The sequence below is a fragment of the Gymnoscopelus microlampas genome (genome assembly GCF_963454915.1).
Source record: "Gymnoscopelus microlampas genome assembly, chromosome: 4".
Lineage (NCBI taxonomy): Eukaryota > Metazoa > Chordata > Actinopteri > Myctophiformes > Myctophidae > Gymnoscopelus > Gymnoscopelus microlampas.
Genome location: NC_139941.1, coordinates 45409628 through 45422590, shown reverse-complemented (window position 1 = coordinate 45422590; position 12963 = coordinate 45409628). Strand labels below are relative to the sequence as shown.

At 40.1% G+C, this 12963-nt stretch overlaps 1 protein-coding gene across 1 annotated transcript; it reads right to left on the bottom strand.

The window, feature by feature from the left end:
* Positions 1 to 1942: 1942 nt before the first annotated feature.
* Positions 1943 to 6657, bottom strand: fgf17 (fibroblast growth factor 17; the record flags this gene model as incomplete). The annotated part of the gene is made up of 5 exons (XM_084054608.1): positions 1943 to 2233; positions 3590 to 3696; positions 5718 to 5895; positions 6478 to 6514; positions 6626 to 6657. The coding sequence occupies 5 exons, from the start codon at positions 6655 to 6657 to the stop codon at positions 1943 to 1945; spliced, it is 645 nt and encodes a 214-aa protein (XP_083910734.1).
* Between the last annotated feature and the right edge of the window lie 6306 nt (positions 6658 to 12963).

Genomic DNA, 12963 nt, shown 5'->3' with positions numbered 1-12963 from the left:
AACCCTTTTTGCCAAAAATAGACAATCTACAAGCTCACATGCGACTGCGAGGCGTTGTGAGCTTGTAGATCTGCTATTTTCGGCTAATGTTTCCCTCGGAAAAGGAATTCTAGGGTTCAAGTGGTTAATGTAAAAAAAAAAGTTCCTATCACACAAACAGTTGGTGGCCCCCCTTTAGGACTCTGAGGACCCCCTAGGGGTCCCGGACCCCCCTGTTGAAGACCCCTGATCTATGAGCTTGATTCATAGGTTCATAAACCTTTTCTGAATGATATGGTTAGATTATTTAATTTGTATTTTTATTAGATTAGAACAGTGGTTCTCAAACTTTAACATTTCATGGACCCATAACTCTGAGAGTGTACAAGTAACCTAGAGCCAAGTGGATTAAGGGTCCATTTGGTTCTCTTTGTACACTCTCAGAGTTACAACCATGCATACTCATGTCAATACACGTCAGTAGTTCACTAAAGAAGAATTGAAAGGAAATTAGCCCTGATGTTGAGGTTGTGTGAATAAGAGGCTTCTGTATGGTTATAGCTCTTTTTCAAGCACCTAGAATATCAAATTATTGCAAGTTTTTTTTCTAAAAGACATTTGCCATCATCACGAACAGATTATATCCCATCCAGCAATTAATGTCAATTCATTCAATATTCATGTCCTACTCCTTTGCCAAGTATATTAATTAAAATAACTCAATTAATTGGTCGATGCCTTGATCAACAGATTAGACAGCAAATATCTGTCCAAAACTGTCAAAGCCTTTTCTAAGCACCTTTCATCTTTCTGTCTAAAAGATAAATCATTTGATATGTGAGCGAGAACAACTAATAAAAACTACAAATAGAGTTGTTCGTAGTTGATCACAAAAAGTGAATTTAAGAATTTAAATTACATTTCAGGAAATGGATTTTGAAGATTTGAAGATTTCATGTCCAACATAATGTATACCCTAAAAAAAAGAATAAAAAAAACATAAAAATTGGTCATGATCACTCATATCTCTAATGGCACAGTCTATGAAAATTCTATAATTTTCTCTATGGACATAAATGATCTAATCCTTTACAAAGTACCATACTTTCTTTCTTTGTTTTAGCAGTCATTTTATATAAGTCACATATCCAAGACTCAGTCTTTTAAGTAAGTAATTGCAGTGCTGTATTACTGTATTACAGTCAACAGATTCCATCCCCAAACTACTATGTGACAATGTGAGATGATTTTTTGAAATGCCAGTGCACACCTCCATGCTATTTATTTATTTATTTATTTATTTAAGGAGGATTCCTTAACTATTTAACCACTTAAACCCTGTATAGTTCGTTGACCGGGATCCCCAGGGGCAGCTTGAAGATCTGCTACTTTTACTTTTACGTTTGCCTATTATGATGCTATAGGTTTCAAGTGCTCAAGCCCTCCTATATACTTTGTTGCACTATGAATAGCGAAAATAGCCGATCTACAAACTCACAATGCAACGCCTGACAATTTCCACCTATAATGCCATGCCAAAATAGGGAACAGTCACTTGGTTCCAGTACGCATGTACTGTGGTGCGTGCGATCACTCAACAGAAGTCCTAACCCAAACCCACAAACCGCAGTCATCTGACCATGATCTAAATGTAAAACAGTGCATTTGTCATGCTGAAGTTTGGTGTTAACCAAGCTGAACAAGTTTATTAATGTCCTCTAACCCTTCAGTACAACCCCCTCCCTCCATGATGAAACACCAGCGAAAACATACACACAGGACAAGTGAATATAATCCATCTGCTTTACTCTCTTTCATTATTTACACATGATCATTTTACAGCAATATTACTTAAATTTCTTGGCATCGCTGTCTTTTACCTATCAAAAATATACAAAAATAAAGTTGCATCTGTTCCGTGTTATTATTACACAAGGGTCAGTCCTTTTTTGGCTGCGCACGTTTAGGAAGAAGTCTGTGATTTCCTGTTCCGCTTTGCCCGACGGGTGGGAGGAAAACGCATGAACTCAAAGTGTTTGGTTTGGTCCATGTTGGGGAAAGGAGGCGGGCCCTTGTGAAGCCTCTTGATGAAATGGACCTCTCTTTGGTTCTCCCTTGTCCTAGAGGCTTTGATGGGCCTCCCTTTCCTGGTGAAAGCTACATACCAGCCCTCATACTTGGCATTCTGGAAGGCCGTGTAATTGTTCTCCAGAACAATCTCTGTGAAGATACAATCCCTGCTCCTTCCATTGGGCTGGTGAGAGGACAAGAGTAGGAAAAAATGTACCTTCTGTTAGAGAGAAGTCGTCAACACTGACATACAGTACAGAATACACAGAGAACTAATATTGAGTTTATATAGAGCAAACTCATTTAATCTTGTGTTTCAGTTGTTAATTAGGTTAATTATTAACTAAATTGAATTATGTCGTCATCATTTTGGGGGGAAATGAATCGAAAAGGGTTTGTGTGTGTGTGTGTGTGTGTGTGTGTGTGTGTGTGTGTGTGTGTGTGTGTGTGTGTGTGTGTGTGTGTGTGTGTGTGTGTGTGTGTGTGTGTGTGTGTGTGTGTGTGTGTGTGTGTGTGTAGAGGTGATAATGTTGTTTTCTTTTTATCACAGTTTGAGCTCTATTTCCAACATTTAAATCACATTAATCTAAATATTTAGGACACATGAAATAGCTGGCAACTAACTGCATGTCTAATCACACTTTCTGTTATCTTACTGCACTCTTAAAACCTATACAAACTTTTTTTTAAAGGCACACCACACATTTTAAGGCCTGTTTTCTGGAGAGCATGTTTCCCGAATTTATTCATTTCCTATCAACAGATGTTACCAGGGTATCATCTTTCAACACTTGTAAAATCTGTTGAGAGATGGATCCATGGCTTCTCATGGCAGCCAGACCGATGGATACATCTTTTCCATTTCCACGAAGGAAGTGCTTGTGACCAAAACACAATGAGAGTAGTTCTCTCCCATCGATTTCAGCTGCTAGTCAGTCTTAAAAGCAGGAGTCTGAATCCATCACTAAACGAGTGAGGACTATTTTCCAATAGATCATGCCCATCGACAAAAAGCCACAGAACTTGACAAATATTAAATCTCAAAGTTGAAGCCAGGGTGGAATTTGCATGTCCATTAAAGAGTCGGATTTTGTAAGTAAATATGTTTGCCATTTTATCGGACAGAAATAAATATGACATACTGATTTTGTCCTGAAATACATAAAGTGAACATTACATTATTCACTGTCGGTGAGATTATCATGCAATAACTAGACTATCACTCCTGTGTTCTACGAACATAGAACAAAAAACTATTTCCACCTGCCCCCATTGTGTGGCATTAATTTTCTAAAGTGTAACCTTGAAACATTTTGAAAACTTTCAAAAAAATGCCTAAAAAGACATCTAGCCTACTAGCTTTCAATGCATTGTGAGCTTGTATATCTACTATTTGTAAGTAAATTAAACTATATCCAGTATCTGTTGTTGTACTAAAGCCTCACAACTGTTCTGTGTTGCATCCAAATCAATTCCAGATTACAAGGCATCCACTTTACTTCCTTTAAAAGAAAAGATAATGCAGGATTTCATGTCATACCTTCCCAACGAGTTTCCCCCTTCGGTTCATACAGAGGTACCGGCCGCTTTCTGCACCTCTTATCCGCACTCGACTGCCAAAGGTGTCTGTTTCTACAAATAGTCGAGCTGCAAAAGACAAGGGGAAAAAAAGTTTGGACGCTGCAGAAACAACTCCCTCGCTACACACAGCAGTTATGCTGCGAGACACACAGTGACAGACAGTCACTACAGAATATTTGTGTTGTAATGCTTTTTGATTGATATCTGGAAAGACAAATTGTGGATCAACTTTGACTGATGAATGTCCAAAAGGCAGTGAGGATTAGATATATACTGTGTAGACACATACTATTGTATTGACACTAACATTTCTGAAATGCACATATCAGGAGTTTACAGCGTTTGCTTCTAACTAAATTATATTGATAATTTCGATTTCTTTGGCTATTCAAAAATAGAAGATATACAAGCTCATAGCGCGGCACCGAGTGCCGCGCTATGAGCTTGTAGATCTGCTATTTTTGAAAAATCGTGAAAATATTTTTTTATATTTTTTTTCCGAAAAACTGTTAGGATTTAGAGTTTTTTTTAGAAGTGGCCTCAGGTCTGAATGGGTTAACTTGACGGTATGAATAGGTCTACTGCCCATTCAAGTTTGCAGTATAGCTCATAGATAAAAGAAGGTATATCTTGTTGACATTCTGCAGGCTATTTAGAGCTTTAAAAAAATAGGTTCTGAATTCAACATAGACATGGAGAATCTGTTTTGTGTCATGGTTTTGTCAACAAAGGAGTTACATAGGCCTCAGTATAATGGACTACCACTTTATGCCTGTGGTTTCTATCTCCTTTCAAAAGGGAAATGCTCTTGAAATGCCACAATAGACTCAAAGGTATTGCTTTTGCCTCGACTAATGTTATTCAGTATAGCCTAGCACCTATCAAGTACGTGATGATGGAATACACGTTCTCAACAAAACCTTTTCCTGAATGTGCATTCTCGTTTAATTGGAGTCATTAGGCATTACAAAAACAATGTGTATTGGGCTACTATACAGACAAAAGAGGTTCTAATCAACCTCTAATTCGCCAGACGATGGCTTTGCCAGAATTAACATATAGCCTGCAGGCAACACCTCACAGAGGGTGGGACTGGCAGGTTGACTGCTATGGTGGCCTCCTTGGTTACTCCAATCCATCACTCACGCACACGCACCAGGGTTGCCATGTCTGCTTATTATAAGCGACATTGGGCTTGTTTTCTGTAAAGTTGCTTGTAGGGTTTTTGGGCTTCTTTCTAAAGTGTATTTGCTTATTTGGGCTTGTTTCCTAATGTTGTTTAAATAAGTGGTGCCCCCCCCCCCCCCCCCCCCCCCCAATGAATACGTATTTGACCACTGAAAATGTGTAGCCTACTTTGAGTATATTTTGATGCCAATACTTTTGTACTTTTACTCAAGTACATTTTTAATACCGGACCTTTACTTGTAACAGAGTAGGCTATAGGTGTGTGTCCATGTCGCTTCTTTTTGTCTTGTTATATACCTGGTTGCTTATTTCTCTCGCAAAATCTGGCAACAATATCACGCACATGCGTGCGCACGCAAATACACGCGCACACACACACACACACACACACACACACACACACACACACACACGCGCGCGCGCGCCTGTGTCAGAGGAAAATATTGTACTTTTACTCCACTACAATTATATGAAAACTTTAGTTTCTAGCTACTTACTAGTTAGGCTAGTCTGTAGATTTTGATTAGTATTACAAAACACACTAACCACTTCAGCCGTATATTCGGACATTTCAAAATAGCAGATCTACAAGCTCACAATGTGTCCTGATGCAAGCATTGTGCGCTTGTAGAAATGCTATTTTCAAAATATTTTTTTAATAAGTTTTGAACTTTGAAATGGGACATTCTGCACAATGAGTAGGCTACTTTTACTTTCAGTAGCCTATACGTTTAAGTACATTTTGATGCCAATAGTTTTGTATAGGCTACTTTAACTATAGGCTACATTTTGAATAGGGACTTTACTTGTAGGCTAACAGAGTAGCCTATTTCTATATTGCAGTATACTTTTACCCAAGTAAAAAATGTCAGTAGCCTACTTTTCCCACTCAGTCTTACCATAAATATTCCCGTCCTCCGCCGTGGCGCTGATCCTCTTGCCGTGGATCTGGACGTGCTTTCCGCTGGTGCGGCTGTACAGCTGGTAGACTCGGACCTGCCGCCGGCTCAGCTGGTCCGTCACGGACCCCTGCGTCCTCACATACTGCTTAAAATTAGGAGACGGGTGATTCTCCCCCTTTTCATATACAAAGGGAAAAATGATAAAATCACATGTTTTTTCTTGCTAAACCTATAGGATTTAATTAATAAACGCACATTTCCCAGGCGTAAACAAATTGCTTTATTTCAAGCAGGCCTATATTTTATGTAGGCCTAATAGTCTTTTTCAAAAGATGGTGCAGTGATTTTCTAATTTAGCAAAAGGAATCCTTCTTTAAAAAAAAAAAACTTTGCGTGTGAGGTCTTAATAGAATACAAGAACGCTCGTCCCAAAACACGCTCGCCCCGGGTCAAATCCCGCGACCTCAGAACGGTCGCCACCAGGTATTCCTAAACTTAACCTCAGTAAAACTATGCTATAGTTTAGGCATTAGGCTTTTTTTTTACTGAGGTTAGTTTTAGGAATAAGGTTAGGTTTTGGCATAGTTTTACTGAGGTGAAGTTTAGGAATAAGATTAGTTTTAGGCTAAACCTAATCTTATTTTATTCCTAAACCTAACCTCAGTAAAAAAAAATGGGGGGCAAGTATGTTTTGGGGCGAGTTTTCCGGCTACCCTTAATATGACTACCTGGAAGTTTCAAGAGAGTGTATTCTTACCTGAGCATGACACCACAGCACGAAGAAATTAAACGATCTGTAAAGAAACACAAATAATATTAAATTGCATTTCAGTCTCAGGTCAAACATATAGGCCTAAATAAATACTCCAGTCTATAGCATTGTGCAATTGCCTACGTTAGCTTACATATATATACAGCGCTGGTTAATTCCATACATCCTCTTCTTGTTTAATCCGATGAAGAAATGATGCTTCAGCCCAGTGATATCCAAGGTAATCCAACAGAGGTCCGTTTGGCAATACACACACTTGACCTGTCCATCTACAATCCTGTAATACACACACTTGACCTGTCCAATGTCCATCTACGATCCTGGACAGTGAAGTCCATCCACATGAAAAAAAAAACACTGCCTAAAATCTCACCAAACAACAACTTCGAGCATTTCAGCTTATTGATGTATCAGGCAGGCTAATAACCCGAATCCAATTATTTTAAAGCAAGAGCAAAGGATTGTTGAAGAAGAAGCCCTCTTGGAAATATCCGTTTGGCTTATTATTATCACTAGGAGATCCTCCAAGATCCATTATAAGCAATTAATTCTTCTTTTGCATCATCATCATTCAGGAGATCTGAAGAATTCCAGGTAGACCGGTGTGTGTTAATTCCAGGTTTGAAAAGTCCCCTGTCTGTGTGTCTGTGTGTCTGTCTCTCTCAGCACAGCACAGCAGACTCATGCTGTGGTCAGTGGTTAAATGTTGAAAGGCATGAAGTCCCTCCCATGTGTGGAGTCTGACATTTTTGTATTGTGGGTGGGCAGGGGAGATGGGGCAGGGCACAGGACCCAAAGATGTTCCACCGACCCTTGAAGGCTCGCTGAAAGAAGTAGCCTAGGCAGTGGTGGAAAGTAACAAGTATACATTTACTCAAGTACTGCACTTATAAGTACAATTTTGAGGTTTTTTTTTACTTTATATTTACCTTATAGAGTATTTCCAATTTGCAATACTTTTACTTGTACTTCACTACATCTCAGAGGCAAATATTATATTTTTACTCCACTACAATTATTTGAAAACTTTAGTTACTTTGAATTTTGATTATTATTACAAAACATACATTACCTACTTCAGCCCCATACATTTGAAAATAGCCGATCTCCAAGCTATTTTCAAAAGCTTTTTATACAGTTGAAAACTTGAAATTGGACATTCTGCATAATGAGTACTTTTACTTTTGGTAGGCCTACTTTAAGTACATTTTGATGCCAATACTTCTGTACTCTTACTCAAGTACATTTTGAATTCCAGACTTTTACTTGTAACAGGGTATTTCTATATTGCAGTATTGATACTTTTACTTAAGTAAAACATTTTAATGCTTTTTCCACCACTGAAAGTTAAAGTAGGCCTAGGCTATTGAATAACACGTTCCTAATTGATGTGTGCATAGAAGTGATTAGCCTATTTCTAAATCTAAAGTCTTCCCTGAATTAAAAAATAATAATAATCCAAAGAGAATATATGGCATTGTTTTTAGTTTGAACACACCTTCCTCTTGTTTTCTCCCCCTTTATAACCCCCCCTCCCCCCACCCCTTACCCCCGCTCCTCTCTGTTTCATCTCTCTCTTGCCCCCCCCCCCCCCCCCCCCCCCCCTCTCTGTGTGGCTAATAGGTCGTTCTTGTAGACATTGTATTTAAAACGTGTATACTTACGATGCCATTGACTCCTTTCCTTTGAGGGTTAATTGGTCTATCACTTCCACTTCATGTAATGGATTCCAAAACAATTCAGGTGAACAAAAGTCCCAGTCAGTGTCATCAATAGATACTAATATGCAATCAACATCAGAAGTGACCAGTCCAGGCAGGACACTCTTAATTCCTCTGCAGCTTTCAAGCCATTCATTCCCATGCTTATAAGTCAGGTTTTGGGATCCAAATAGGCTGTATTCAGTGATCATGTTTATACAATATAATAGAATAGAATAGAACATAAAGATTAGAAGGAGGGACAATTTAACATAAGTACATTTACTCAAGTATTGTACTTAAGTCCAATTTTGAGGTATTTTTTACTTTCTTCAGTATGTACAATTTTCTAAACTTTTACTTCTACTCCACTATACCTCAGAGGCAATTATTGTACTTTTTACTCCATTACAATTATTTGACAGCTTTAGTTACTGGTTATTGCAGATTTAGATTATTATCACAAAACATACATTAACCACTTGAGCCCTATATTTCGGCCAGTTGAAAATAGCCGATCTACAAGCTCACAATGCGTCGCGATGCAGCTTGTAGATCTGCTATTTTCAAAAGATTTGTATACATTTTGAACTTGTGAAATGGGACATTCTGCACAATGACTTTTGGTACTTATATATATTTTGATGCCAATACCTTTGTACTTTTACTCAAGTACATTTTGAATACTGGAATTTTACTTGGGACAGAGCATTTCTACATTGCAGTATTGATACTTTTACTTAAGTAAAACATGTGAGTACTTCTTCCATCACTGGAAACTCTTAATTTCTTATAACCATGTTCTTATTAGGGGACATGGTTTGGGCCCATGCAAAACAATGTAACATGAGCCCCACTCACATTCTCTTGCCCCACCACCACCCCCGTACCCCAATGTGCCCCCACCCTCCACCCCCCCCCCCACGTCAAAGGCAGTAAAAGTTGTAAAATACAGCAGTTAAGCATCCCTGACATGTTGACCTGCTTCTGCCTGGGGGTGACAAGAGCTTGTAGCAACTGACACAGACACAGTAGCAATTGATTCCACTTGTTAATGTCACTTCTTAAACGCTGTCAATCACACTGCTGTCCATCAATCAAGTTGCCACTTTAGCCACGCCAAAGTCTTTCTGACATGAAAATGTTACGTTGGTAAAAAAAAGAAGAAACTAATTATGAAGCTATTATACGTGTATGGAGAGAACTAACTCATGATTGCACAGTATGTATGCATGGCCAAGTGCCTTGTGTGTGTGTGTGTGTGTGTGTGTGTGTGTGTGTGTGTGTGTGTGTGTGTGTGCGCGTGCATGCGTGTGCATTTGTGTGTGTGTGTGTGCGTGCGTGCGTGCATGCGTGCGTGCGTGCGTGCGTGTGTGTGTGTGCGTGTGCGTGCGTGCATGTGTGCGCGCGTGCGTGTGTGTGTGTGTTTATTTGCATAAGCCTGTGAGATGTCCACATAGCAGAACGAAAATAACCCCTTCTCAGTATATGTGCCACAGCGATGGACACCCACCCCATCACCTGGAAAACCTATTTGCTGCCCGAAGAATGTGCGACAAGCCGGTTGATATATGATCCAATGTAGTCTGCTTGTACAATTAAAAATAAAATCTGAAGGAATTTCCCGTCGGTACACAGAGGTTTATATGTCTCATCTCCCATAGGGTCGAATTCACGGCATGCTTACATCGTGGTCAGCGTATGATCCACTGGGCGAATAAATAAATGGCAATGAGTAGCTGCTGCATGGTGGGGCAACGAGAACATGAGATTTACATCCTTTGAGAAAGATTTGACAGCTCCTATACAGAATTATTTGTGTAATAAACCGACATTTTCAGTGGGGAATACATATATATATATATATATATGTATATACTGTACATATATATAAATATGACTGACCTTTTCAGTGATACATTTCTTTTAGTTTCCTCCTAAAAGATATGATACTTTGGAATGAAGCCCCTCATTTCTTGCTTTGATGAGCCGTGTGTTTCACAGGGGGCCCGCCAGTCATAAGTTACATACTGCTAAACGTAGAAACATGGCAATGGATGATGTTTAGCTCTTATGACTAGACTCCAATTATAGGAGCTAACTAGAAGAAATGTTCTGGGTGGGGAGGTCCAGGGAGGGTGTACTGCCTGAGTCTGAAGGGACAGTGGACTTTTGCAGTAGCTGCTCTCATCGCTGTGGAATTCACACAGATCTCTGGCACGCCGCGTTTCCATGTCAGCAATATGTATTTGGAAATGGGGGTACACAAAGAAAAAACAAACAAGCACGAGATCTGGAGATGTGAAAATGCTGTGAAAAAGCCGATCTACAAGCTCACAACTCGTCGCAAAGTGACACGTTGTGAGCTTGTAGATCTGCTATTTTCAAAGGATTGTAAAACATTTTATGTATTTGAAAACTTGTGCAATGGGACCTACTGCATAATGATGAGTACTTTTACTTTTGGTACTGTAAGTACATTTTGATGCCAATACTTTGTAGTAAATTAGTATATTTTGAATACTAAGTAAGTACATTTTGAATACCGAACTTGTACTTGTAGATTTCTACAATAGGATATTGGCACTTTTACTTAAGTACAAAATGTGAGTACTTTCTTCCATCACTGGTGTCATGTGCATGCATGCATGCATTCACTCTCACACACACGCACGCACGCACGCACGCACGCACGCACGCACGCACGCACGCACGCACGCACGCACGCACGCACGCACGCACGCACGCACGCACGCACGCACGCACACACACACACACACACACACACACACACACACACACACACACACACACGCACACACACACTGCAGTTTACAAAGTGACGGTGAGATCTAAGGCCTTGCAACCCGATCCTATTTATTCATGTCTCCGCGGGCTTTACTGCATGGTTCTAACGCTGTGATGGAAATAACCAGACGTTCATAGATAAAACAGACACCTCTGACCATTACGGAAAAGGTGAAGATTTTACACAGAAAAAACATAAACGCCTTCTGTCAAAGGCAACAGGGAAGCAGTAATTATGATGGTAAAGTAACAAGAGAAACCGGGGACCCTGGCCAAGAGTAAAGTCTTCCTTTTCTAGGTGGTCATGAGACCAGAGTGGAAAAGCAAGTCAATGGTGTACAGTGGTTTTGAAACCTTTTAATTTCAAGGATCCTAATATCTCTGAGAATGGACACAATAATGGTTCCTTTTGTACTGTTACAGACCTATAAGGGTCAATTAGAGGGTCCTTTGACTCCGCTTTGAGAACCACTGTTGTAGTAGATCTGTTAACAACAGATGAGCCCATAGCGTCCCTTTTCTGGTTGTGAGCCTGTAAATCTGCTATTTTCGTCAAAGAGATTTGGTGTGAAAAGGAAAAAAGGAGGGGACCAAGTATAGAACCCTGGGGGATCCCGGGTCAAGGGTTTAAGTGAAAACGTAGTGTACATTATTGTAACTAAACACACTCCTTGTTTAACGAGACAGTTCAAGTTTATTTCAAACCTGCTGACATTCACTGGACAATATTCTCTATTGTTGGCCAGCAGGTTTGATAATATATAAAAATGACAGTGGGTCTACAAATAAACAAAGATATGTCTAACAGGAATGAACACGTTCTTCTTACACCACAAAATATGATTACTGTTACTGTTAATTTCACTCAGAGAGTGCAAAGATTGACCCCTGGGTCCGATTTGTAGTTTTGTTTTTCTATTTGTAGATGTCCAAACGTAAAATGCTCAAATACATTTTCAACACCTTTTCAAGCTTATATGAGAACCTCCAAGGCTACTGTACCTCCAGCAACAAGTGAAAGCAGGGCTGGTGGTCTCCAAACAGCTCCCACCACATCGTAAACATCTCCACCGTAAAGAGCAACTGGTCACTCTTTTCTGACCCTGCAAAAATAGAGGTAAGGGTTCAGAAAGTGGGTGGTCCCCCTATATGAATGTAAAAAAAAAAGTAGAAAAAAAGGCTGGCATGGTTTTCAAGAGGATGAGCTCAGACAATTTGCCCATTCCTCGCCATCAGTGTGCCTGCCCGGCAGTAGTGGGGCATCCTCCGTGAGCCTCTCATGCCACCCATCCCACGATTAGGTCAGTCTGTGTTCATTTAACTCGGGAGCGCAAATGGAACCAAATGGACCCGTAAGGGTCTCCCTCAGAGGTAAATTGACGCCCACGATTTTACAGAGTAGGCCGTAAGCTCAAAAACTATGTTCATAGCATGAGTGCTGCTGCGTACAATTGTTTGGCGAACAGTGTCCCTGTATGAAGACGACACTCACTTGTTGTTTATGAATAGCTTGGTGCCAAAATAGATTGGTAGATAGGAGAATCTACCATTTAGAAAAAAGAGACTCTGAATGGTGAATCTGAGGGGATACATTTTCCTTTTTAGGTGTCTGGGAACTGAGCTCGTCATATAATCAGTTCTAAAAATGTACAATTCTATACTTATTACAAAGGCTAGTGACCCTTAGGTGTACCCTAGCCATTTGCAAGCTGACCATTTGAGCTGGCCAAATTTGACACAGCTGACACAGGCAACAGAGGCAATAAATTTGAACTAGTTCCCCCCCTTTATCCTTGATGAGTTTTGACCTACAACCCTTCAAACACACATGCACGCACGCACGTACGCGCGCACGCGCACACACACACACACACACACACACACACACACACGCGCACGCACGCACACACGCACGCACGCACACACCCACCCACACACACACACACACACACACACACACACA